General features: G+C 47.5%; 2 protein-coding genes across 2 annotated transcripts in view; both read left to right on the top strand.

The window, feature by feature from the left end:
- Positions 1-73: 73 nt before the first annotated feature.
- LOC311422159 (forkhead box protein L2-like) lies at positions 74-27,741 on the top strand. Its single transcript, XM_084494927.1, has 8 exons — positions 74-995; positions 2,122-2,201; positions 2,811-3,191; positions 4,714-5,420; positions 7,582-7,989; positions 9,418-9,622; positions 19,868-19,983; positions 27,714-27,741. The coding sequence occupies exon 1, from the start codon at positions 305-307 to the stop codon at positions 902-904; it is 600 nt and encodes a 199-aa protein (XP_084351053.1). The 5' UTR covers positions 74-304; the 3' UTR covers positions 905-995; positions 2,122-2,201; positions 2,811-3,191; positions 4,714-5,420; positions 7,582-7,989; positions 9,418-9,622; positions 19,868-19,983; positions 27,714-27,741.
- PIK3CD (phosphatidylinositol-4,5-bisphosphate 3-kinase catalytic subunit delta) overlaps positions 20,898-27,947 on the top strand; it is a 32,353-nt gene continuing 25,303 nt past the window's right edge. The window contains exon 1 of the mRNA XM_084494920.1: positions 20,898-20,957. The gene's annotated coding sequence lies outside the window, so the exon portion shown is untranslated. The remainder of the gene's footprint in view (positions 20,958-27,947) is intronic.

Raw genomic sequence — 27,947 nt, 5'->3', positions numbered from 1 at the left:
GGGATGATTGCACCAGATGGACTTGAAGGTCTGTCCAAATTTTAGTGATCCTAGGATTCAGTGATTCCCTCCATTTTCCTGCAGCTCCTTCCCCCTCCCCAGGTGCCCGGGGTCATGGCAGCGGGGCCACCCTCTCCCTGCCCCGTTTCCCCCACTCCCCAATGTTTGGGTTTGCAAACCCAACCGCCGTCCTGACCCTCCTACGACCCCAAACCAGCCGTTTTTGGGGCGGGGAAAGGAGAAACACCGGCTTTTTTAGAGGGGGCACCGCGGGGCCGCCACCACCACCACCACAGCGGGCACCATGGGCGAAGCGCAGCCGGGGGAGCCGCGTCCATCCCCGGGCAGCCCGGGGCCGGCGGAGGAGCTGCAGAAACCCCCTTATTCCTACGTGGCCCTCATCGCCATGGCCATCCGGGCCAGCCCTGAGCAGCGCCTACCCCTGAGGGGCATCTACGCCTACATCTCCAGCCGCTTCCCTTACTACCGCTGCTGCCCCAAGGGCTGGCAGAACAGCGTCCGCCACAACCTCAGCCTCAACCCCTGCTTCCTTCGCCTGCCTCCCCGCCACGGCCCCTCAGCTCCTCGCCGGGGCGGCGAATGGGCCCTGGACCCGGCTTCTTTCCACGACATGTTCCCGGGGGGCGACTATCGCCGCCGCCGCCGCCGGCCCCAGCCGCCTCAGAGCAGCGCCGCCTCCCCCAGGCCTCCGCCACCGCTCCCCGCGTGCCCCTGCCCGGCTCTGCCCGCCTGGGCCCCGCTGTGGGGCTCGGGGCCGCCGCCGCCTGTGCCCGCCTGGGGCCCCGCTTGGTGCCCGGGGCCGCCGCCGCCTCAGCCGCCGCCGGAGCTGGGCCCTTGCTGCTTTGTGACCGCCCTGAGCGCCCCTCCGAGCCCCGAAAGTTAGAGATAAAAGGGATTTGAATAACAAAAAGGGTTTGGCTGCGTGAGGGGGGAATGAGGCTGGAAGGGGCTTCGTGCTGAGGGGGGTTGTTGAGGTGTGTGTGGGTGCCTCGTGTCAGTGCTCTGTTGGGAGAAGGAAATTGCGTTACCTGAAGAGATTTCAGTCTGGATTGTTATTATTTTTATTTATTTATTGATGGTTTTGTTGTGATTTGTCAGTTTGGCTTATTATTTTTTAAAAATTTATGATTTTGTTGGTCGAACCTGCAAGCCTGAAGGGGTGCTGCGAAGCTTGCCCAAACTGATCTGTGTGTTGTGGTATCTTCAGTCTGGAAATACACGAAGAGCCATGAAGCACCAGTCCTTGTAGGACTGTTATATTTGGTTATGTGCAGAAAAAGCATTTTTTCAAGTGTCCTTAAACTCATTTTTGAGCTTTTCTTTCTTATATATGTATACGTAAAATGTATTTTTCTTCTTTGTGGAAAAAAAATGACTTTAGTACAGGGAATGATGTGTATTTTTCATTTTTGTGAAACTTTAATACTGGGAATCTTATCATTTTGTATTTAAAGCAGAGCTATATGAGGTTTTACATACAGTCAAGAGTTATTTTATACTGTTTCTTGTTACAGATGTTTACATTTATTCTTGACACATTTCTTATAAATAATGCACTAATTATAAGGGTATTTTCCTCTTAATTTCAGAGGAGTACTTCCTGTATTTTCCCCTCAAAATAACCGTCAGGGACAAAGCATGCTTCTAATAAGATTTGTGTATTTAAGTTTGTTAACGAAGAGTTCAAATACTGTTATGAGTGCTGCAGAGCAGCACTTGGTTATATGTTGTATTTTATGACTTGTTCAATAAGCACTACTTTGTAAGAGCTCATGGCTTCAGAAAGCACTTGAAGTAATTTGACAGGTTTTTGCTTAAAAAAAGTGCAACTTAAACCTAGTTTTGTAGTTTGTATTTTATATTTTCCTGTACTTAAGAAGAGTTTCTAAACATTGTCTTTAAATTCTAATGATACAATGCCAATAAAATGCTGGAAATACTGTTAAAGTCATCTGGGGCAACAGCATTGAGGTTGTTGTTACAGAAATCCAACATATTAAAGATATTGCAGTTTCATTATTTTCCAGATAATTTTTTGTTTTCTTTTAGTCTCATTTTTCTTGTAGCTCCTAATAACCTTCCACACTTAACCACTTGCAGGCTCTATTTGGCTATAAACTAAGTATAGTGCCTGAAGTGCAACGCAGCTATGTAAGAGTTGTTGCATCTTGAAGCTGGTGGTAAGTCTGTATGTATGCAAAACAAAGACTTCTAGGGTTTTCATTTTAAATATATATGTTTAGAGAAGTTTTATGTCCCCTGTGGTCAGTGGACATATGAATCATACACGTTATGTGTATGTATTGCTACCTGTATGTTCTAGTTTCACCTGAGACTTCTACAGAGAAATAACGTTGATTAAATTATCCTTTCCATTTCATGAGGGTGGAGATATTGTAAGTATCATTGTCTTGCTGAGGCTCTGGTTCCACAGGGGCTGCTATGAGCACACTTCAGTCTTTGATTTCTTAAGGCTTCTTCAAAACTAAATTCACAGAGTGCCAGTGCCTTTGAGCAATGGGTAAAAAGCTGTATGTGAAGCATGAAATGCTGAGTGTCACTGCAGGGAGGAGAAGCTGTGAAACAAAATACAATATATCAGGCAGAGCATAAGAAAGCGGCCTGAAGTTTCCAGTTAAACCCTATTTTAAGATTAGCACCTTGAATAAAAGGCCACAGGAGTTCTGTGCATCAAGAAACACTCAAAATGTTGTCAAGTTATATGTGGCAGTTGCAGGAATTTTACATTGGTTCAGCTCCTGATTTTCATCTCACTTACAAATACACAGGTATCTCAAGCTTCTGAGGGCGTACAGAAGAGTAAAGAGCTTTGTGTTCTCTTCCCAGTGGGTGCATGTGTCGTGTTGGTCCTTTGTTCCCTGTTTCAGTCGGTAAGTGTTGTATTTGCCAGCACTTTATTGGTTCCACGGCATTTCCATTCATGTGCGCCACTAGATGGTGCCTTTGCACCAGCATAGCAAATCTAGAGGGATTGTTTTAGCAAAGCTGGAATTGGTCTTTGATGAAGGATTGCATCTCCATCCCTTCTAGACAATGAAGCAATGGGGACGTGTAGAAGCAATGTCAAAGGAAGGTGGGAATGAGAGTTAACTGCCCTTTGCAACTGTAGTGCTTTCTCCTGCTTGCACCCTCCCAGCAGCAGGACACAGGTGAGCACAGATGAAGCAGCCGCAGTCCCACTGGCACAGACTCAGCTCTCTTGCAGGGATGTCTTGGTTCCTCCAGAGGTTCCTTCAATTGTCAGCAGAGCTGGTCTCTTCCAAGGAATGTTTTGGAGCTTTTAGATGAAGTCCTTTCTCTGAATCACTTTATATAGGAGCACTTCTCATCGGTTATTTACAAATTCAAACCAGGAAGCTTTAGAGCCTGGGAAGACTTGCAGCCGGCAAAGAGAGGTGCTGGGAATCCCCCTCAGTCTTGCTCAGACACTCACACACTCATGCTGTGGCTGGAATAGAAAACTGCAGTGCTGGCTGCATTTGACCAGGGAGATTGTTCAGGGTTTGCATGGCTTTTCTAGCAGCTCAGAAGTACTGGGGCCTCTCCTGTGTTTTGCATCCCTCCAGCAGCAGAGGCTCTTACTGGTGATCCTCTTTTTCTTGGGTTTGTGACTGCATTTAGAAAATTTGACCTCTGCTTATTTTTCTTCAACTTTCTTCTTTGGTCAACATTCTTATAGGTTTTATAAATAAACCCCAGCACAGCATATCCCTTTGCAAGCAATACAGAGTCTTTGAAAATGGCTAAGAAAATAGTATGCTCCCCTTTCCCACCAGTAGACATCAGGCTGCTGAATTCTTTTCCATTGTGTCGTCTCACATCTGTCTTGGCTTATTTCCCTCATTGGGTTTAGCAACTGAAGCAATGGCTTTGTGTGTCACTGACAGTGGAAAAGAAGGAGAATTCACTCATGCACAGTGTTGAATTAGTACAGATGTAAGACTTTTAATTGTCAAAATCCAAACTAATTCCAGAAACACTGGCCAAAGCTGGCTTTTGACCATGTGGTTTTTTTCTTTTCTTTGTTGCATCACCAGGATTCTTGTGACGTTGATTCTTTTCCTTTTGTTTTATCCCAATAATTGGTTGACATAAAAATAGAAGTGGTTATGTGTAGATAACATTGGAAATACCCTGTACCAAATGGAAGTCACAGTGTCCCCTCATTTATCAGGGGTTAGCTTGGCCTTTCTGTCCCTTGCTACAATGTTTTTGCCCCTAACTGTTGCTTCCTCATCCCCACCCTTCTAATCTTTCAGCCTTGTGTAAAAGACTGAAAAGATAAGGGTGTGAGCAGGAGCCTCCTGCAGAATAGGAACCTTCTGTCAGAAGCTGCCAACAGAGGGTGGGTTGGGAGAGCTGTGAGTGCTGAGAGCCACGGGCAAGGTGACCTCTTCAATAGGGAGCTGTGACTTGGGCAGGCTGTTCCTTAAACAATCAGGCTTTATGGGCATAAAAATGACGCTGAGAGCTGTTTGGGTACAGCAGGTCATCGCTGAAGTCAATAGATTGTAGAGTGGTCCACAGGAGATAAGTGAAGCTGCCAGACTGAAACCTTGGGAATAAGAGGATTACGTATTTTTCCTTGAAGTTTACAGCTTAAAATGCATGCAGAGCTGCCTGCGGGGTTGTGTCAGTTTTGACCTGTTCCTTTTACTCTGTGGCCCTGAGACTTTCAGAGCAAGAATGAGTTTGCATCACGTCCAAAGCCAGCCAGGGACCAAGAAAGCCCCAGCCAAGCTATGAAGAGAGCGATGCTTTCAAAAGCAGCCCAGAGCTGTAAGTGGCTGACTGCAGAAGCTCTAAAAGGGACAGATGGGCAGGAGTTGAGTCTCAGTTCTCCGTTCCTTCAAAAATCCCTCTTTGGCCTCCAAGAATTGTGGCAAAAATCCCAGTTCCCAGGGGAATGAGGGCAACAAGGGAGCTCTGGGAGGGAGATGTATGGGATTGTGCCTTGTCTGGAGGGAGGTAAGGTACAGCTCCCACAACCCCAATGCTCTGGGTGTCCTGCACCCCCTGCAATCTGTTTTCTGCTCCAACCCCCCCACAGCAAAACCTCCCAAAGAGGAAAGTGCAGAAGTGGAGCTCTTCGTGCTCCATCCTGCCACATAGGAGTGGACAGCAGGTTCTAGGACTTGTGCCCACAGCGCAGCAGACGTACGAGGAGCCCCCGATACCCCACAACCTATGGCTTTGTCTGGCTCTCTTGACACTGGCTACACTCCCACCTCCTTCCCTCGAGACCTGCCGAGCAGAGAAGCACTTCCCTCCACGCTGCTGGATTTCCCCTCCCGCAGTGGCTCTCCGGCCATGCGGCTCCGTGACCGGTTTCCCGTCAAGAGCAAGCACGGCGTTTCTCACCCAAAGCGTGGCCTGTGGTAAGGGGGTGGGAAGGGAAGAGGGGGTGGGGTGTGTGTGTGTGTAGGGGGGGAGCTGTTGCTGCTGCAGTTTCGTGCCTCAATCTGTATTCTCTCTCTCTGCATGGCTTCCTGTTTTTTCACACCACTGCTCTTTGAAACAACAAGCTGCAAGGGAGGACGGGGTGGAGGTTAGAAGGCTGGAAGAAGCCTCCGGTGATGCTTGCAGGAGATCTGGAGCTGGCTCTGGAATGGGCACCACGTGCTTACGTGTTTCTCTGGGTGAGATCCTGCTGCTGTGTACCAGAGAAGCAGCGCTCTGAGGGAGGTGATGCTGTGGTACACACGTGCTCTGCAGAAATTCACTGCTCAGCTTGGTGCGACTGCAGCAGAACCGTCCGGGCACTTTCCTCTTTGGCAGTTGTCTTCCTGAGTTGCTCTTGGGTGGACGGAACTAGAATTTCCCTATACTTCGGCATCCTGGGATAGTCAGAAGTAGTCAGTGTCAGAATAATGCTGAAAGATGAACCACCAGTGCTGAATCCTGCAGCATTTGGGTGTTTGTGGTAGAAAAAAAATGCAGCCCAGTGTGCAAAATGAACAAGTGTCTTGTTTGAACATTTTCAGGTTGCCTTACCTTTCCGTGACCTCAGGCAGTTAGCAACATGTACAAAAGCTGGACAATGGCAAACTGCTCAGAGAAGGGATTCGCAAACTGTGAGCCAGGCAGCAATTCCTAACAGTTCACAAAAACCTGAAAATTGTGAGTCCTGACTTGTGGTTTTCAGATTGGTATTCACAGAATACCAACAAGTTGCATTAGGAACTCTGCTGTCGGTGTAATTCCTCTATCTACTGTTACTCTCCTACCAGAAGGGGAAATGGTATGTTGGACCATCAGAGAAGGCAAAATGTGAAAAAAAAAAGGTATTTCTAGGACATCTCTTGGATGAAGGAACTGCACCATGAGGTGTCCTGCTTGAGTCAGCCCTTAGCAGAGTCCTTTCCTGAACAGGGCTCCTTACCAACATTGTTTGAAAACATTTTTTTTTGGTTTCCAACAGATTTAACATTTAAAGTCCCTACTCTGGTGAAATCCATGATTCATCTTCAGTAGGTGAATAACCTGCAGGGCTGAGGGAGTTGCTGTACCGTGTGGTACCAGTAATACCACATTCACTTGGTATCAGATCTGCGTTCTCGCTCGATGCCACGTGCCCTAGAGAAAGGCACAAGCAGTCCTGCGCTTAAGTCAGTGTGATTGGTGTAGAACGAGAGGCTATTTTTCTTGTGAAATCAGTGTTGCTGCTTTGTCTGGCAGTGAGTCAAAAGATAAATTCTTTAGAAGCTAAAAAATGGTGAAGTGCGGAGCTAGATGGTTGCAGATAACTGGCTCAAGGCACACAGTGCATACCTACGGGTTTTTCTGGGCCACTGCTTTTACTCGTGACATCAGCCCCTCGGTTTGCTCACAAGTGACTTTAAAAGCAGCTCCTGTGGGTGATGGCTGCAGAGTCCAGTGGAAGGTAAATTGAGGATTGAGTCTCAAAGGCTTGTTCTGGCGATGGTTCCCCTCCGCAGGAGGCGGATGGGCAGCCAACTGAGCACAGCTGCTTGTGGAGTTCCTCCTTTGCCAGACAGTGCTGGAGGAAGGAGATGAAAAATGAGGAAAATTGCATCAATTACTGAGCCTTGTAAAAATAATTAGCAAGACAACAGCAGGCAAATGGGCGGGGAGGAGGAGAAAAACAGCTGCCAAAGCGTGGACAGATAGGACTCAGTTGGAGCTAGAAAAGGAAGGGGAATTGGATAAGATGCCCCTTTAATCAGGGAGAGGGGTGAAGAATTAATGTATGAGCTTTGCATGCAGATTAGAGCAGGGCAAGGATGGAAGGGACATCACCTTTAAATTGCTCACTCTTGGCTCCCATCAGACTCCTGCAGATAAATGCCATTTCCATGGCTTGTTCTCAGCTGCTGTTACTGCTGGTACCTGCTCTAACCAAGGAGAGGCAGAAGCAGCAGAAGCAGCTTGTGCAAATGCTAAGCAAGAGAAGGGTTGCCTGCTTTTCTGCATCTGATCTGGACTGTAAAGGAGCTGGCCAGCCTGCTGGTTGTGCTGGTTCCCAAACGACAGGAACAGGCTTCCATTAAGATTTAATTTTCTTCTCTTCTTTTACAGTTCCCTCCAGAGGCGCCAGCAGCCGTATGAATGATTCTTGCACTGTAACGCTGTGGTCTGTGCTTTGTGGGCCGAGGTGTCTACTGCGATACAAGGCTGCAGTTAATCAGATTTAGCAGGGAGTCTAGAGGCTGAGTGCAGACTGTGCTGAATGTGACTTTGTCACTGGAGCTTTCGTGGTGATGCCCATTCATGTCTTTCAGATAAATTCCTGGAGCCGTTATCTTCCTGCGTTTGTGTCTCACCACATCTTCCAGGCACCTCTGCCTAGGATTTAGCAGAAGCTCTCTCCTCCTTCTGAAGAGCTACATCTGTCTGCTCTCTCACCTGGCTCTATACAACCTCCTGTAGAGATCTGTTCCTACATAACCTGAGCAGATTTTTTGTAAGCCTGTGCAACGCTTGCAGGTAACGTAAAAGCTGCAGCTGTCTTGTACTTTAAAGGAAACAGCCCATCAGCAGGCGATTCCCACTTCTCCCACATTGTTCTTCATGTAGGGCAACAGTTAGAAAGGGTGGAAAAACACTGTAGGGTGAGGATCCGTTGCAGCCAGATGACTTCTGAGCACTTCTAACGTGGAGAACTGCTGATGTGCTCCCTTCCTTAGGGAGAATCGACTGCACGTATGTAGCAGAGGGTGACTCAGTCACTGGTGATAAGATCTAACAGATGTATCTTCACTGAAGTAAATAAACAAGTATCAGCATAAAATCGATGGCCATCTTTACTAGAGCTCTGCTGCCTCTCTGTAATGGAAAGTTTCAGGGAAACTTTGGGGGAATTTGCACACATGCAATCAGGGCTGCTGACTCCTCATTCACAGCAGAGAAAAACATCATGTTCAGAATCAGTTCTGCTGTGCTTATTTTTTTTGCCTTTTTTTTTTTTTCTTCATGTCCTCTTCCTCTATTATTTTTTTTCTGTGACATAAGAGAATCGGTGTGAACAGCTTTAATTATCTGATACAAGACAGATCCCAAGGGAGTAAATAGGGAGTACCACTAGACAATTCCTCCTCAGTGTCTCTCCTGATGCTGTCAGCATGCAGGAAGACCATTTTCTCCTGAAACCAGATGGTTTAAGCATTGTTCAGGGAGCTCTGCTCACTCTTTGCTAATTCATGTGTGGGCAGAACTGTCAGGACACGCTTGCCTATGTGAGCTTGTAGCTACAAGGGCTCCAAAGCAGACCAAGGCAGCAGGTACAACCATCTATTGACAACCTGGAGATGCTGACCATCAAGAAGGTGATGAAAATATTAATCAAGGCTTGTTTGTCCCATGGGTGGCCATTTGCTCTCTCTAAGGTGCCTGAAGGGGAAGACTTTGCCCTGTGAGCTCTCTTTTCTGTGCAAGCTTTTCAGGTGTTCTCATCTTTACTTCCTTGCAGCATAGCAGGATTTCAGATGCCATTATTTGTTGTCAGCTGTGAACCAAGTAGATTTGGAGCTGCCTTCCCTCCTTTGGCTAGCAGGACCTCACGAAAGAGGAGCAGGGATAAATGCTCTGGACTGAGCAGTTCCCAGCTCTGAGTACTCCCTCATCCACTGAACATACTCCTGTCTGTTATGAGAGAGGAAGGAAGACAAAGGTTGGGTGAAGACAGGAGCCTGGGGGGGGGGGGCAAGAACTCAGCCACTCTGGGAAATGCAGCCTGATGCAGGTACTGGTGCATCTCTCCTCTTGCAATGTGTATTGCAAGTCTCTGTGGCTCTGATTCAGCAGTGGGAAAACAAGATCAGGAGTGGATTTTGAGGAGTTGTTTGCCTATTTTATTTATTTATATATTAATTTTTTTCCATTTGCTGATCTGAAGTTTGTCACTCGGCTATTTAGGTAGATGCAGGGAGAAGAAGATTGGTGTTTTGGGAACAGAAAGCAGCCTCCATTCCCCACGCCTCCCGACAAGGAGAAATCACTGGCAGCGTGCACGGGAAGAAGCGGCAGCAATCGATAACAGACCGGAGGAAGAGAGAGATGGTGAATGAATAATGCACGTGGAGGAGCAGTCGGGGCATGACCTGCTAGCACTGCATGGCCTGTAAGTGGGTGCTGTGCTGGGGCTGTAATGGTGCTTTATTAAAAGCCCATATGGCTTCATCGGGAGCTGTGTGCTGTGGAAGGACTTTTGTCTGGCTCTGGGCTGGGAGGTGGTGTGAGACGAGGGCAGCAGGCTGGGAAATGGCACAGAAAGAGAAATGTTTCTGCAAAAGGAGAAGTCTGAGGAGGAGGAAGGATGTATTTTTAGTGTCGAAGGGCTTGTGAATTTCTTTTGCTTTTGCCACAAAAGGGATCACGTGTGCAGTAGCTAGGTGTATTTTTGTTGGGGGCTTTTGGGGCTGGGGAGGAAACGTCTCTCAAGGCCCCTTTTCTTTGCAAGCCTTACTTTAGGGGGTTGAGCGAGCATCTTGGCTCCCCAGGGTGTCCCAAAGGAACCTGCCAGACAAATAGGTGAGTGGTGGGCGCTCACAGCAGCAGCTGCCAGGAAATGCAACCACCAGGGGTTCCTCGGGGCATCGTGCTGAGGTTTGCTGACCTGCTGGGCCTCACATCTGGCAAGTAGAGAGCCACAACCAGAGGCATGGGCGCTCCTACAAGGAGAAACTCTGCTTTGCTGACACTGAAGGAGATGTAATAGTTCCCTTTTGTGGTGCCTTGTTCCTCGCTGCTAATTCTTTCAAATTTTTTCTTTCTAGAAGTAGAGTTTTAGGCTCAGGGCATGGGAAAGAAGCTACATCCCTTAATTTGGCACTGGAAATGGTGTTTGGTCAGCGTTTTCATGTGGTTTCCACATTGCCTAGTGTCTGCAGTGGCAACATTCATTCAGTGGGATCATTTCATTCTCAAAGTCACGCAAAGCAGTGTGGTGTGGCAGCGTGCTCTGGTGATACTACCATGCTGCACGTGGAATGTTTGTACCCACAGAGCTGGTGCTCAGGGAAAGAGGCTGCATGAATGAAATCAATTTTTTCCATTCAGTTTCCAAGCTTGATTCTGAAAGGCTCACCTTGCCCCAGTTGTGGATGATCTCAGTGGCACAACCTGTCTCCCTTTTGGCAATGCTGAGCCTCTTTTTTTTCCTGTAGGCAGCCAAGCATCACATCTCTTGCTGCTTGGGAGCTCTGCTAACCGTGTGTGCCTGTTACTGTCCTCTTCTTACCCCTGCCACCCTCTTGTTTTACCCAGGAGACGTTGTCCTGTGTCTTTCCACCCAGAGCTTTCGGAAAAAAAGAGTAAATTGAAAATCTGGCTCCTGACTCTAGCTAATTTATCTCAGTTGCTCAAAACATTACACAGCAAGTGGGCAGGAGGAAGGAAATGAAAGGTTGAGTTTTTTCCTGTTGCAGGTAACGAGGAAATAAAGTAGGAAACTCAAAGCAATATTATCTTGCTGCACCACAGGCTGCGGGTGCTGTTTTGTTGCTTCTCTCTGATGATTTGCTGCTCCTGAAGCTGGGGGAAAGCTGGATTTAAGGTCTTTGAGGTGGCACAGAACAGGCTTACAGCAGAGATGAGTTAGAAAGGGAATTTCCAGGCAGCCTCGATAAGACGAACATTTTATCTTGAAATGTTCCTGTTCAAAAGGGATAGGTGGCAGCGGTGTGAGCTGCTCTGTGCTTGTCAGCAGAAACTGGCTATCAGGCAGCAGGTCAGAATAAAATTGCATCAAATTCAGGCTAAGATCTTTTTAATTTTACAGCCGAATAACTTGAGTAGTTGGCTATAAAAAGGTTTATAAGTAATAATAACATTGGGGTACTTTAATATAATTGGAGTAATAATGACATTTCATATCATTTAATATTAAGGTAATAATATAATTGGGGTAATTTGTAGTACATTGCCGGTCTTCTGTTAAAGTGGAGAAATTGCAGCGTGGAAGCCCCACTACTCACATCTATACAGAGTACAAATATGAGGATAGATTGCAAGCCTTTCTTCGTAAGGAATTAATTTCTGCATGTGGAAACTGCCATCACTCAATTGATTTAATAATTGAATTCATATTCAGTGTTGCTGACCAATATGGACAATTGTATTGTCTGTTTAGGAGTAGATTATTTACTTAATGTGCTAGATTCAGCTAAAACACCAGTGAAATGGGTGGAACTTTTTTTTCTTAATTATCAAGTATTTTCCTTGTCTTAGGCCTTGATAATTGTGCAGCATGACCTTCCAGGAAACTTGAAGGAAATAGATTTTTAAAAAATATGTTTAACTTTTTCATGGGTGCTGAGTGAAGGCAAACAACCAGAAGGGCAGTGCTTGGGCTCTGAAAAGCCGCAGTGGGGACGGGGACCATGTGTCTTGTATGTGCAGCACACAGCCTGCAAAACACAATGACGCACGATTTTTGCTGAAGAATCTCCCTTTTTCTCTTATTTTACTCAATTAAGTCCCGGAGAACAGCAAACTCTGCAACTACTGATAAAAATTCCCGATGACCCGAAAGGATGTGGTCTGAGAGTGGGAGTGAGTTGGGTTTTTTGTCAATAGCTTAGACACAATGCTTATGTAAAATTCACTTTCTGCATGTCGTGCTTTGCAGTTTTGCATGCTGTTCATCTCTTTGTTTGTGCTTGCCAGGCGTCATGTGCATGCTCTTCCACTCAGCACAGCAGTGTGATGCTAACTGTTGTCTCGTGGAGCTCAGCAAGAAGGTGAATGGGGAGCAAAAGCCAACCGCGTCCCAGGGGACCCTTCCCAAGGGTTGGCAGAAACCATCCTTCAGGCTGTGATGCGTTGCTATCCATGCTGGGGCAGATGGCTTTGGTTTGGGGCTGGTGAAGACCTTTTGTGATGGCCATTCTGCACCAGTAGGCTCTCTAGACTCCAGTTTTAGGTGACTGATTTTGAGGATGTTGCTAGTTGGCAGTACTCTTTGCTTTTTCTGTGCAGATGGCAGAAAAACAGCAACAAAGACATCAAAAAAATGTTTATACTAAGAAAATACCAGGAAATATACTCTTCTGTTTTATTTATTTATTTATTTATTCTGTTAGGCGTCCCCAAATGTTGCTCTTTTAAATCCCATTAGCTCCAGAGAACCCCAGTGTTCATCATGTGCTGGCATTGGATGGTCCAGCCCTGTGTTGGGGAGTTGCTTGGTCTTTTAGAGCCTGAATTTTGTGAATGAGGAGGGGAAAACCAGCACTGAACAAGGAGGGCAAAAAGGCAGAATATAAAATTCCATTGTAACAAGCTGCCCAGGTTGCTTAGAAAATATTACCACGGTTGTTTTTCAGCAGCCCAAGTTCATAGTATCAGGCTGTGCATCGCTGGTAGGAGATGTGAGAGTATCATACAAAACAGTCCGGTATGGTATCAGATGTTGTAATTTGCACATCTCAAACACTCATCTCTTAACTGATCCAGTGCTCAGCACTGCTCTTCCTACCAGCCCGAGAAGGAAACGAAGGCAGCGAGTTCGCAGCGCGGCCGGTGGCGTGGAAAAGGGCAGGGGAGACCTGCAAGGATCCTCCAAGGCAGCAGAGTTAGCTGCAGAAATGCATCCCGCTGGTGCTCCCAGCCTGACTCAAACACTGGCTGCTGCCACGTTTTAAATGATGAAGCAGTAATAATAAACAGTGAAGCTTTTTATTTTGAGAGGCACGCTCACCCTTGTAGTTATAATGTAAGAGCTTAATGTAGGCAGTGCTTACCCGGTACAGTTTCCCAGTCCCAGTTGGGTTTAGGCTGGCTGGAATGTTTGCTTCTGTGAAATACATCTTCTCTTCTTTGTAAGTATTTTTAAAGACTTAATAAAAACAAACATTATCTATTTTTGGACCAAAATTAGAGGACAAAAATTTTGCACTTTCCTCATACCAGAAAGAGGCTGTTTTTCCTTCGACACTGTTCCCAGGGTAAAAGCTGTGGTTTTACCTCTGGCTATGTAAATGACTCTTCATTGATTTGCCTCAGGTGGAAATTCCCCCGTTCATAAATGGAAATTTTAATCTGCTAACAGTAAAAATAAGACTTTTTTTTTTTTTTAAGCGAAAGCCAACTCTCATTTTTGGAGGAAAAAGAAAAAAATTCTCTCTTCACATTCCTTTTCTCCTTGTTGCCGTTGATGACTCATGCAGTGCCCTTTGCTGCTTAGTCCCGATGCTTAAGTGATTTTTCAGGTGGCTGTTAAAATTCTTAAAGCATTTCTCACTGGCATCCGTCTCGTTTTGTAACACGATACGTGTATTCTGTTTATTACGGAGCAAATTTATTTGCTTTCTGAACGCTGCTTAATTTGGAATACACGCTTTAAACATCAAATAAAAGCAAGCAAATAAAAACCACCCAAACATAACAAAGTCATGAGTTTCTGCAAAATATTTAGTGCAGGCAGGCACCTGCATCTGCCTTCAGCGTGCAGACAGCCACCCACACAGAGGTCTGCAAGATCCGGTCTTGCTGGGAAACAGTTATTAAAGACCCCTAAAATTCCAAAACTAGGAAGGTGAAGGTTTTTAATGTTATGACTTTATCACCAAAGTCCAGTTTTATATTTATATTTCTGAGTACCCAGCACTTGTGAACTTAAATTGGACTTCTGCTTGTAGGAAGACCGGGTGCTGCTTTTCTTCTGATAGCAAAGAAAAGGATCCAGAATCCCCCAACAGTAATTTCAAGATTAAATAGCGTGGTTTAGTTAAGCAGGCAGTTACAACTCATAATGGAAATTTGTGGTTTTATAGATCACTTACTTTCTGCAAAAAAGAAATACTCCCAAGAAATTGTGTTGCAGAACAAGAAGAGGAAAGTTGTTTGTCACTCCTGAATTGTGAGACAAGGGACGTGGCCTCTGTAGATTTCTGTTGGACTTATTTTGGTCTTGTCTCAAAAAACATCTTCAACAGAAGTGAGTTTTTGAGAGGTACTCCTTGGGGGGAGGGAATGCTGTGTGTATGTATGCAATTAGGTTTTGAAGCGATAAAGAAATAAACAATATTCTGTGTTGACACCAATGCTTTGAACTTCTGTAGCACCACCAGCTAAAGACCTCAAATGACTTGTACAAACAACAAAGCTTCACCAAATGCCCTGTGAAACGCGGAAGTAAAGTTATCTGTATTCTGCAGGCAGAGAAACAGGTGAAAACTTATTAAAGGCCACGGCACCTGTGCCAGTATGAGGAGTAGAACGTGAGTGCTTTGTGCCAGGTCTTGTCCTTGAAAGCATTAAGGCTTGGGATTTTGTAGTGTGTCGTTTTGTTTGTTGTTGTTTTAGTGGAGTTTGTTTGCTTTTGTGTTCTGTTGTGCTTTATTTTTGCAGTTGGTAACCTAAACTGTATCCTCAATGTAGCCGGAGCCTCCTGTATCTCACAGAACTGGGTCAGTAGCATCTCCTCCCGTCTGGCATTTAACTAATACCTTCCCCTCTGTTCCCTGGGATCTTGCACTGTTAGCACCACCAAAAGCTAAGTAAATTTGTTTTTTCCTTAACACAATACTTTGGCATGCTCAGATGTTGTTTCTTCATCGGAATTTTGAAGTTACAGCTAAGGAGGTATCGGACGAAGCCTCCCGGTTCATTTCACTAACCTCCTAAGGAGAACTGCCTCCGGGGGCTCTTCTCCTTTACAAGTCCTGGGCTTCAGCTGATGATCAAGATAGAATCTCAGCTCCTTGCTTTAACTAACTCAGGTCAGTTGTTGTTGCTTGATTTTCCTCCATAAATATTTATGGGGAAATCATGGAAGAATGCGTTGTTCTCAAGTCCGCGATGTCCTTCATTGAAATGCGTAGTCACACAAATCAAACAGTATTTTTATTTGGGCAAGGACACCTAAATATGCCATTCTGGCCTTCAGCAAGTGAGCTGAGCATCTTTGTCGTCATTCTCCCCCCTCTCTGTCATTCAGATAGTCCCAGGCTTTCACACTCTTTCAAAATCTCATTGAACAAACAGACTGCTTGGGTCCTTGAATCCCACCCCTAACAATTCACCATCAGCTCCTAGTACAGCTCATGGGAAGATTTCACTTTATGGATTTTTCATTTGCGAGCATGTCCATCAAACAAAGAGAAAAAATGTGCCAAGGCTCTGCCGTGGCTTTCTGCTCCAAAATAGCTCTTTTGTGACAATAACAACAAGCAAGCTGTGGCCTTGTTCTTGAAAAAAAAACACAATCATTTCCTATTAAAACCACTGTGCAGTCAGCTGACCCAAAGTCCAAGCTATGAAATTACTGCCACTTTTTCCTTCGGAGGTGTTCAGCCTACAGCAGCAAGGAGCTGGGTCCTCACCTGGAATTTGTCCTCTGCTTTGTCCCTAGCAGGGGACAAGGCGTTTCGGTGGGACTTGAGCTGCGGGAAAGGAGAACCTGAGATGTGGTAGTGACCTCAAGAGAGACGTGGTGGTTTTAGTCCTCATTTTAAGAAGGTGTGCTGGTGAATTTCTCCTCTCAGTTTTATTCAACACAGCCTTTTGCTAGTTTCTGTTTTGTCCAGAGACCAACACGCGGAGCTACCACCCTGCAGTCCTTGCACCTCTGGCTGCAGTGAGTCCGTGTCGCTTAACGGTGCTCTTCTTCCTCAGGGAAATTCTCCAGCTGCTTCCTTTCCTGGACAATCACTGTCTGTCCCTCCACATTTCCACCAGCCAGCGGTCCCAATGCACGCACTACCCTTCACCCAGTCACCTCCCAGCATGCTTGAATTATTCTGTACCTGATTATTTACCATTTTCTCATAGTCATGTTTCTCATAGTCACCATTTTCTCCACTTTTCTTTTTCTTCTACTCTCTGAATATGTACGTATATCTATATGTATTTATGTTTTACAAGTAAATTTATGCTATCTTAGTAAAACATGTCCTTTGGTGAGGATACCAGACGTAATCTGACTTTTCCCCCATTCCCGTAGGTAACTTTTGGGCAATTCATTTTTGTGTCTTGCTTTTCTCCCGTTAAGGACAGAGGAAGAAAAGCCTGGGTGTGCGGAGCTGCCAGTGCAATACCATTTAAGAGCTCTTTAAGCAGCACAACTGCAAGAGCGTATGTATTCTGAATGCGTTGATAATAAAAGGTAAATGTCTTTAGTAGTGCTGTATTCCTACCAAACAGGGATTCGTCAAATTAGGTTGGCACTGCCACGCTCCCAGTGCTAGGTCAGAGCTTGGTTTCCCTGGGATGAGCGTTCGCTCTGATAATGCTGCTGGCTAATTGAGCAGGTTGTGCGTGTTGTCGTGAGCGCAGTGCAGCTCATTGCCATATGAATAATCCTACAGGGCTTGATTAAAATTTTGAATTCACATCCGAATTTTCCCAACAAAGTTTAGGAGGTTTTGGATCTGCGGTTGGTTTAGGTCAGTCCATGCTTTCCCTAGAGTGCTAGCACAGATTTGCAAAGTGAGGAAGGTCTCTTCTTCCTCTCCCGTCTTAGTTTGTGGCCTGCTTGAATAAATATCTGGAAAATACAGCAGCGTTAGGCTATGTACGGAGTTCATCATAATTAGTAAGGCTGTGGAGGCTCTGGGTGATGAAGATGGAGGACTGGAAAGTTCACAATATGTTGCCATGTGGAAGCCTGCGGCTTTAACATGCACACTGCCAGCTTGCAAGAGGGCCTAGGTGCCCCAAATATATGTGTATTTAAAGAAATCCCCCCAAAACAAAAAGCCTGTAGCACTGTGCTCGAGCCCAGAGCCCCATCATGTGAGATGCAAAAAGGAACGGTGATCCTCAGTGCTTGAGTCCTGCTTGGTTTGGCCACAGGCAATTCTCAGCGAGGGATGTATCCGGTGGCTCGTACAGACGAGCTCTGCTGCTCGCCTCTGCTAGCCCGTGAGGATCACTGTCATACACTTCGTGTGGCTGTGATCCTATTTCAGACCTTGTGGCCAAGAAAAGCTCTTTTGACTTTTAAATAAGAGCAACTTACCAGCCATATTTGCAGACCAACTGCATAGCTGATGCAAAAACGCGGTTGCCCGCCTGTTTGGTAGTGTTAACCACATGGAGCAAATAGTTTCAACTCTCCTAAAACTGCTCTGGCTTCCTGTTTGCTTTGTGGTGCAATTAAATGTGGCTTTTTCTTTTTTTTTTCTTTCTTTTTTTGAGTAAGTGGAGGATAAGAGACGGTACTTCTAGGCTTATCATTACTCTGCCTGCAGAAGCAGTGAACTGTTGTTATTTACTTTTATTTATTTAGTGGTATTTATTTGTTTATTTTGAATGTATTTATTTAGTGAAATGTTATTATTTACTAAAATTGCCAGTATTTATGTGGCTTATGACTCAGGAGGGCAGGCGTGGTGTTTTCCTCTCCAGGTGCACACTTGGCAGTTGAAAGCAGTCTTGCCAGGCAATCCTGTAAAAAACAAGGTGCCACAGCCATGTTATCTGCTTGTTTTTGTCCTCCTCCTCTTTCTCCCTCATCCCCTTTTCCTCTAAAAGCTGACCAGCCAATTCATCTGGGCTGCAAACGGTGGCTGAATTCTCATGCACCACATTGGTGTAGAGAAGGGATTTGGCAGGGAGTGTCTATTTCATATTTCCAACCATGTTTGTTTGTAAAGCGATGCTGAGAAGAGCAAAGGTGCAGGAATGGGGTACCTGAAGCAGGAAAGACAAGAAACAACCCAAAAAGAGATGCGAGGACAAACGCTAAGAGGAGAGCTACGAAAGGCTGATAATTGAGACTGAGGGCTTGAAAAAGTCTTTGTTGAGGAGAAAGGATATAAGAAGAAGCAGTTGTAACTGTGATACCATCGAAAGATGAACAGAAAATTGTGCTTCGGGTTTGGCTTTGGTAAACCTATAATGGGCAGCAGCCCCGGCCCCAGCCAAACCTAATATTTTCATCCCTGTCTGTCGGCAGTCTGCCCTCTCTCCCGGGAGCTCTGGGCACTCCTTGTCCCATAGAAACTTGTACCTAGAACCTGCAGGTGTGATGCAGTGTGTCTGAAAATCCTTCCTTCTTGTCTGTTTGCCTTTCTACTGTCCACAGCTCGCAGTGTGTGTCCTTTATGATGCAGCCCGAGAGAATATCCCTGCTGGGTTTTAGTGTTTATTTATGCATGGTAAATACTAATTTTTAAAATGAAAGTTTGTGTTCTCCAGCAGCTACGTCTGCCCTACTTTTAGTCACCAATTGTTGTTCTTTGTGAGCTGCTTAGCTTGGGGCTGAGCTGTAGGTGCCATGTGGTTACCACCAGCCCTCCTGGCCAGCGCTTTCACTGCTTCTCAATAACCCAGAGGAAACCCAACCAGCTTACCCTTCCCATCTGCTCTTCCCGGAGGTCTCATATCCTTACACTAGCAGGCTGCAACTATTTTTGGACTTTCAGTTCCCTTCTCCCTTCCCTACAGGTTGTTGTCCCATTTCTAACAGCCCATGCAGGCAAACGTCCCGTGAGCGTTCAGTGCAGCCCTATATGTGAAACTTGGAGAGCATGAAGAGAAAAGCTGTTGGGGAAGGAAAAAAAAAAAAAGCGGAACAGAAACCAGAATTCCAGTAAACAGTCTGTTAAAAATATCTTCAACACATGTCAGGGGCTCCGATTTGAAATAGGCAGTTTCTGAGCTTTAGAAGGTCACGTTGAGACGTGCTGGTAGATCCGAGCGGAGCTGAAGAACGAATGTTTCGGCAGTCACATTTTGTACTGATGCTCAGATAGCCTGGGCTGCCAACTAGTAATGTTCAGGGAAAAAAAAATGAGTCAGATCGCAAGAATAATGAGCTTTTCTTGGATTATAACATGGAAAAAAAACTGAATTTATACCTTAATCACATGCCACCAGCAGTGGAAGCTTTAGGAAAAATGGTGAGTTTGGGACTCGTAAAATTGCAGGACCGGTCGGGGCAATGTGTAACCCTGACCGTGTCACGGCCAAAGGCTGTTTGTTTCCAGGGGTGGGAGCAAAATGGCCAAAGCACAGATCCACGTTCTGAATCTCGCATTATCCATGCTCCAAAGCACGGCGGGCGCCGTTCAAGTGCAGCAGGAGTGCAACAAGGAAGGCGTTTTTTCAGATGAGCAAGTGGCCTTTGGGTATCGAATTGCTGCTGAAAATTTAATGAGACAGAGGAGAGGGATTTGTCTGCGAGCACAGGCAACGTTTTGTATCCCCAGCTGCTGCTGCCTGGGGAGCAGCTGATTTCCTACAGGTCAGGGGGTGCTGGTGCAGGGGGGGATTTTGTGGGTGCCCCGGTGCTGCCTGGGGGGGTTCTCTGCTGCCCTGGGACCTGTGCGACAGCCTGGGGAGGGGAAGGGTGGGGGAGAGCCTGCATGGCTGTGCTTGGTACCCAGCACACAGGTATGCTCTGTTCCCTCTCCTGCAGGATTCCAGCCTTATTGTACACATTTCCAGATGAAGAAAGAGCAGGGGCATGGCTGAGGCTGCCGAGGAGCACCTCCTGAGGAAGGAGTGAATCCCAAAGCATTTTCAGTCTCCCCCGTGAGTAGTTTTACTGTGCGTGTGTATTCACGGCCTACCTTTGGCATCATGTCCTGCATTTAGTCCTTGAACCACTGCAGCAATGAGCCACTGCCCGCAGTTACCAGCACTGCATGCATGATGGCAGCTGCGTCGGGCTGGTAGCCACCACACCACGCGTTGGCCACCAGCATTGACTTCTGCTGGGCATGTGGCAGCTCCTGTTGTGCACACACAAGTCGTGCACACAAGCAGACACAAGAGAGGTGCGTGCACACAAGCAGCTGCATGCCTTGTGCACGCAGATGCATGAGTCGTTTACATGAGTTGCACTCACGATTTGTGCATACAGATGCACGAGTTGTGCACACACAAGCTGTGCACAGAGATGCACGTGTTGTGCACGCAGGAGTTATTCAGGTGCCCAAATTGCACACACTCAAGTTGTGCACACAAGTTATGCACACAAGCAGCTGCATGTGTCGTGCACAGATGCATAAGTTGTGCACGTGCGAATTGTGCACACAGATGCACGAGTTGTGCACACGAGTTGTGCATGCTCGAGTTGTGCAGAGGTGCACACGAGTTGCACACGAAGTTGCACACACGCAGCCGCGTGCGTGCTGCACAGATGCTGCACACACAATTTGCACACGCACAAAGTTGCACACACACAATTCTCACACACAGTGTTGCACACACACAGAATTTGCACACAAACACACACGATTTACGCTCCCCTCCCCCCCCCCGCAGCCGCACCCTTCCCGCAGCAGTGCCGCACCGCCGGCCGCACCGCAACCCCCCCCGGCCCCCCAAACCCGTGCCCACCGGCACCGGGCAGCCCTGGGGGGGGCCGCACCGGGTCCGGGGCTGGGCCGGGGGCTGGGACCGGGGGCGGAGCGGGGCGGATCGGGGCGGAACGGGGCCGGATCGGGGCCGCCCCCCTCCGGCAGCGGGGCCGGGAGCCCGGCGGGCACGGGCGAGCGGAGCAGGTGAGGGGGCACCGGGCGGGGGGCACGGGAGGGGGGCGTGGGGGGCTTGCAGCGGCTCCCGGCCTCGGCTGGGGCTCGGGGGGAGCCCCTGGGGGGGCCCAGGCTTGGTGCTGCCCCTGTAGGGCGAGTGGGGGCCCCCCCAGAGCCCCGCGATGCCTCAGCGGGTGCAGGGAAGCTGGGCGAGGTGGAGCGCTCTAGGCTGCCCTTGGCAATATAAGGCTTTTTGTTTTTTTGTTTTGTTTTGTTTTTTTCCCCTTGGCATCTGGGTTTCTGGTGACGTCTGCCCATGGGAGCAGTTGGAAAAAGACCAATTTCAGCCACCTCCTCGGCGAGGTGCTTTTGTTAATGCCATTTTGTCAGGCTCCCGGGCCGTGCCCGCGCTGGCAGCGGGCGTGCAAAGTTCCCAAAGCTCCTCGCCAGCACCCGGAGCTGCGGCCGCCTTCGTGAGCGAGGCTCGGGCACACGAGGGGACCAAACCGCAGCAGGGTCGGGTGGTTGAAGTCCCACATCACATGCATGTTGGGGCTGGGGAGGGAGCTTTGCGAGCCGCTGGTTTGCGAGCTCCTGCTCTAACCACTCAGTGCACAATTTGTCGCTCGATGCTTCCTCACGCAGCGCTGGCAGCGTGGCTGAGTGCCTGTGAACTTGCCTAAAAGGCTGCTTGAAAGTTTCCACCGGGGCAGAGTCCTCGAGTCCTCCCATCAGATGCTTTTCCTACCCCCTGACGTTCCTCTGCCTCTCTCTGGTGATGCTGTTTTGCTTCCAGAAGGAGGTACGGCTGCCTGCTTCTGCTGCTCTTAGATGCCTCACCTGAGCTGCCCATCCCTTCCCTTCCCTCTGGCTGACCCTTGTGGCCATACCCAAGGCCCTGCTGAACCCAAACGAGGTGCAGCACTGCCGTGCTCTTGCCCGAGGAGCTCTGTGGCCCTGCTGGTATCACCCTGCGTGCATTCTGCTTTCCTCTCTCTTTCCCTGCTGACAACCCCGTTCATCATCGGCCCAGCGCGCAAACGAGGTTAGCTCCGGTTCAGATTGCATTAGTGCAGTTCTGCTTCCCACTGCTCCTCACTGGGATTTTACGGGGGTGTGCATGTGTAAGGCAGGCACGGAGCGATGTGAACGCTCAGAAGAAAGGTGTGCTTATTTCAGAAGGGGAGGAGCACCAGCCAAGGGATTATTTGGGTCCAGCAGTTGTTCAAGGCCTGATCCCTGTGGTCTTCCTGCAGCTAGAACACCTCCTGGGGCAGTGGGAAGGCCCGTTGCTCCCTGTCAGTGTCTCAGGATGCTGAAGGTGCCAATTTCTATGTCAGTACTGCCTTGTATCAGCCCCTCTGGTAGGGTAGGGGATGCTCTGCGGAGTTGCAGAGGCCTGAAATGTTGGGCACGTGCATTTTCATCCCTTGTCCACTTGTCTTGAACAGATCCTGTCGTACGTCTGCTTCAGTTAATGGTTTGTGTAAGCAAAGTAATGAGGAAAGGTGATTAATCAGGGGCTTAGAGATCTCTCATGAAAGGCATCATGGAAACAATGCAGCTACGTGCCCTCTGTAGAGCCAGAGGAACAACAAAGTATTGTGAGAACAAACGAATCAGTGCACAGCGTTGTGTGGCGGGATATAAAAGATCAATCTATAAAACAGAAGCTGATAATATGCAAAAGTCTTTATTTGAGTTTTATATTTGGCAGAGGTAGAGGTCTGGCTATGGCAAACCAAATAAAGATCACCACATTCAAAGCCCAGGTTTGAGGAAATGAACCCCGAGCATACAAAAGCGTTGACTTCAGGTGGTGTTAAGGGTTTGAATGCTTCTCCCCACCTTTTCAGGGGTTTTTCCTGCCTGGTTCATGGTCCAAGCCTTACACTTAGGGGTGTGTTGGAGGAGGATCCAGAGGCAGAGCTGTGGTGCAACTCAGGGCTGTGCTGAAAGTGCAGTGCTGTCCCACGAACAGAGAGGGAACACAGATGGCGTAGCACAGCTGGGACACTGACCTGTACTTTGCAGAGAACTTATGGAAACTGTACAGGAAACACTTTTGACATGTGAGAGCACAGGAGCTCTCATGTGCCAAATCTATCCTATTAACACCTTTTCCGAAATGAATGGTGTTCAGAGGCAGCTCCGGGTCCTGTAAGCAGGCTGGAGCATCCCACCTAATCCACTGGGGCCAGGGCACCACAGACACTTGCACCTCTGCACCCAGCAGCCCCCCAGGCCGTGCTTCTAGCACCTTTCCTCACTGTGTGTTCATTTTTAGAGGAACAAATAAATATGTTGTCAGAGCCACTAAGGTCACTACTATGAGCTTCTGTTGGTTGCATCCACATCCTGGTACTGAGGCCCGGGTCATGAGTTCTTATGTTAGGCCACAAGGCCGAGCAGGTTCAGCTGTTTTTAATGTGCAATTAAGTTGATGAGTGGCACCTGGTGCACGTAACCAGCTAGCCCTGCTGGGGGGCCTTCCCCAAAGCTCCCACCTGCAGTCAGTTGGAATTGCTTGCGTGTCTCTGGGGGCACACTTGTGTGCTCGGAGAGTTTTCCCTGTCTGTTCTTTGAGGGGAATTTGCAGGTTACTTTTACAAAAGTCTGATGCTACAATGACTTGCTTTTGCCTGCGGTGTACAGCAGACCCCTTTCAGCCCATGACCACCACCAAAAAAGCAAGCTGAAGCTCAACACACCTTCAGAAGACTCCCTGACATGGGTGTGCTGTGTCAGGGAGAGCACAGACTAGGTTCAGACCTGCTAAGCGTGTTGCTTGTGTGGTAAAGACGTGCCAAGCACATGTGTACATAAAAATTCCCGTGGTCTCCTCCCCCAGCTGAGCTGATGCCTGCAATGAAAGTGGCTTCCTGCAGTCTCCCACGCTGCATGCATCACCTGTGAGCTCCGTGCCACTCATTTCTTATAAAGTTGAAAGGTTTTTTGTAGTCTCGGGGTTTAGTAATTCTGTAATTGGTTTGTAGGCGTTAGAGCTTCCGTGTCTGTCTAACGCAGCAGCCTCGCAGAGGTTTGTGGAACACTACTCCGCGTGTGATCTTGATAGCTCGCTGCTTTTTTTTTTTTTTTTTCACTCAATAGCAGTTGTGTGTTGTAAACACCAGAGCTGTGGTTGATAAGTTTATAGGAGGAGATGTGTGTTAGTGTGTCTTGTGTTGACTGCTGGCTCACTAAATACCGCCCAGGTAATTTCAAATGTGCCTGCTGCATTCTGCATAGATTTGCCTTTCCGTGCATTGCACGTTTCTCAGTGTGCCACGAATTCAAAACATGTGTTGCCTCCTACTGCTGATATCATGCCTACATGTGTTACATGGCATCCAGTAAAGGAAGGGTTTTTATGATGGACTCATCCCATCTGCGTCTCAGCTCTGTCTTGGCCATCTTTCCTCTTTGGGAAAAATGCGCATTTAATAACTTCACATTACTGCAAGGTGAGAACTTAAGGAGGGCAAAGCAGTCTGTAGCTTTCCTGTAGAATAATCACTCGAGGCAAAGGGGGAGAGGGAAGCATTCATCCTCACCTGGAATTTCATCTCAAAATTATTTTCCTCTGCCTCTTTTTCTGCCCAGGGATGGAGAGGTCTGGGCATTGTAAGATGGGTTCTTTGCCCATACAGCTCTCAGCAAGGCGGTGATTAGCACCAGCAGCCTTTCCTGATTGCTCCCCTAGGAAATGGGCTGACTCCACATCCCAAAATTACCGAGGGATTGAGGAGCAGGTGTCCACTACTACTAATTTTTCCTGCTGGTTGGACCGGGCTGAACCAGAGCAGGAGACAGTGTGGAGCGGGTCCATTTTTATTTTATTTCTAGTTTCATGAGAAAGTCTTTCTTACCTAGCTTTTTACTTTCAATTATGAAAATATTTCACAGTGCAGAAATACGTGTGAAAAGGGGATTACGCTCGGCTGCTGTGAGAATGGTGGGGAACAGCTTCTTGCTTAGACCCATGGAAAGCTGTTGGTGCCAGCTCGATGCTCTGGGGCCTGCGTTGTGCAACAGTTTTCATCTCTCTTCCTCTTACATGCTCTGAGAAGTCCGAAGCGACACTGAGCCCTGCCAGCTGCGTCGTGGCTGGCCGCTCACCGCACCTCGTTCGCAGCACCCGGGGCTCCCACCACACACGCTTGCTTGCTGTGAGAGAAAAACTTCAATTACTGCCTCCGTGCAGGCCACAAAGAGTGGCTTTGTAGGGCAGCAGGGGTCCTGCCCCTCTCAGGAAACGGCAGAATAACGTTTTGAGCAACCTGCCTCTTGCTTTCGTGTTGCCTGGGGTCAGTCTGCCTGAGGGACTCCTGGGCAGCCCGTCACTCGTGGGCCTTGCATGATCTTAGGCATCCAGCCCAAGCGAATACATGCCATGGGGCAGTTTTTAAGTCCATTTTGTATATAAGCAGGCCCTGAGGTGGATGAGGAGGTGTCTGAGGTCCTGTGTTTTCCTCGCATGCTCTGTGTGTGACTCCGTTATGTTGGTCCTGCGTGAGGGCCAGGCCTTTACTTCAGATGTACACATTTGGCCACCCAAACAGATCGGCTGGCCGGCCAGTCCTGAAATATCCCTCTTGGATGTCATGTATTGGCCAGATTTGGGTATTCTGCTTGTCTGCCCTGCTCCTTGACCCCTGGGGTGCTGCGCATACCCTGACCTGAACCGCTGAGGCTTTGGGCCTAAAACAAATCCTGGAGGGCTGGGGGAGATGTGGCTGCTAGGGGAGGATTAAGTGTCGTAGGGAGGTGGAGGTGGGGGAATGTGGAAGTATTCTAGCCAGAAGATGATGTTTTGGGGTGTACGCAGTAGGAAGGCGAGGGCTGGGGGGTTCTTCTGTAGAAAATAGGTGGTTACAGTCAGTGTAGATAAGCAGGAGCCTTGGGTAGCATGTGTACTCGCATGGGGTGGGGTCTGTGGGGTTTGTGTCCCATAAAAATACAGCCCTCTGTCTCACCCATGCTTGCCCTGGCTTTGTGGGATGTGCAGGCTGTGCAGTAAACTAATTTCTGTCAAGTGTGGGTTGAATAATTTGAACCTCAGGCTGCCAGGCCTACAGGTCGTAACCTTACCATAATCCAGTAATCTGTATATTCAACAGGATGAAAGATTTAGATGAAACTGGGACTTTTAGAAATTGGTAGCTGCAAGGAAGAATCTATCTTTAGCTTTTTTATTAAAAAAAAAAAAAAGACTGAAGCACTGAAAGTCAAAGAGTGTATTTCAAATGATACCAGTAGTGTAAACCCTGATAAAAAGGAGTCACACAGCATTTGGCTACTTGTAAATGGCAAAGTGACCTGGAGGAAAGGGAATTGTGAGTACTCTTTCTCATGAGGTCAGGATAGTGCAAACAAAGTTATAGCCTGGACAACTCTATTCTGATTTCCCAGGGCAAAATGGGAGATGAAAGTGGGGGAGACACCTTGTCTGTCTTGGGGTGGTTCAAGATACCAGTCTGTTCAGGGCTTGCTCGATGTAACAGTTGTCACACTGGGTCAGATCTAATGTCCAGCTAGCAAAGTGCTCTGAATTTAGCTGTGAAAAGAGGAGAGATTTAGTAACAGAAGCATTAGAGGCAGCACGAGTCCAGAGGTTATCCTTCCTGTGGCATATCCACCTTGCCTTCTGTTGGAAAACATCCCTGTACATCATGAGATAACGGGTGTGATGTCTTTGGAAAGGTCTTGAGCAATTGGATCTTGGCATTGTCGTGTTAATATCTTAGGTATGGTACTTCGTGGCTGATGGGAGCTTTCTGTCAGGTAGAAATCCTCAGCAGAAGGAAGCAGCTTGGCCAATATTGGGTCTTCCATCTCAGCTCGTCAGCAGGGTCGTGGCAGTTTGCTGCTTTTGTTCCCCTTGGGAAGGGCTGAAGGAGCAGGTATTCTAGAAACCTGCTGGTATTATTGTCAATGATCAGAGGACCAGGCAAGCTTGTTTTGCTTTATTCAAACTTGTAAACCTTGCCTCCTCCCCCTTTTACTTCCCTCCCTCTTAAGGCACATGGGTGGTTTTGTGGTCTCTGTATCCGGTCCGTGTGTGATACAGCATGTGCACTGAGGAAGCAGGACAGATAAAACATAGCTCATATTTCTGGGAATCCTTACCTCACTGCTGATGGGGAAGTGTTGTGCTCCCAGGCACTGCAGATAAGATGCTGGGCTTCTTGTCGTAGTGAAGCACAGGGCTGCCAGCAGTAATTCGGGAGTCCCAAATCTTCAGCAGCGTGCTGCTCCTTTTCTCTCTAAGTTTGTACACATCTGACAGCTGCAGAGCCATGTTTTAAGTTGTGAAGCAAATTTTGTATTGGCATCATGGACCGAGGATAAGTGACACTGGCAGAATTGCTCAGGGCGTGTGCAAGGACAAATTTAGAACCAGCAGTCAGACTGGCTGCCTGTCACCTCTGGAGGAAGCTAGGATTTTATTCTGCTGCAGTGTTTTGTTCATAGGCAAATGAATGAAGCTTGAGGGTTTCTCTGACTTTGAGACTGTGTCTTTATGAAGGAAACCATATGATGGCCCTCTGCTAAATGCCTCTTGTTTTGGGTGTTTTGTGCACATTTATCCTGTGTTTATACCTGAAAATGCAAGGTGAAGGGATGCAAATTGAGTTAACAAACTAATTCTGAGTGCTTCAGCCTTAGCTTTCATTTTCCCTTTCCTTTTACCAGGGTGGGGACTATGCAGTGGAGTATTATTATTTTTTGTTTAAAAAATGTGTGTGTACTCAGGACGAGCAACACCTCTTTCTCCCTCTGCAGACTGGAACTGAGCTCTGGAAAAACAAAATGGAGCTTGGAGCATGTGGCCTGAGGATTACCTTTCAAAGCCAGGGGTAGGGACTCATTGTTTCTGTTGATGGTTTGGTTGGAAAATGAGCTGTTGGGAAGATAGTTCTTCAGTTTCTTTGTCAGAGGTGTTTAAAAGAGATTAAGAAAGGGTTGTCTTGAAATAGAAGCAATAATATAGCAAGAATATCCCTGTGGTTTAAAGGC

The sequence above is a fragment of the Aythya ferina genome (genome assembly GCF_964211825.1).
Source record: "Aythya ferina genome assembly, chromosome: 21".
Lineage (NCBI taxonomy): Eukaryota > Metazoa > Chordata > Aves > Anseriformes > Anatidae > Aythya > Aythya ferina.
The sequence above is the reverse complement of the archived record's forward strand: the minus strand, read 5'-3'. Positions and strand labels throughout refer to the sequence as shown.

What these genes read in the sequence shown, in the direction of transcription:
- LOC311422159 (XM_084494927.1), top strand. Translation starts at nt 305, where the DNA reads ATGGGCGAAGCGCAGCCGGGGGAGCCGCGTCCATCCCCGGGCAGCCCG.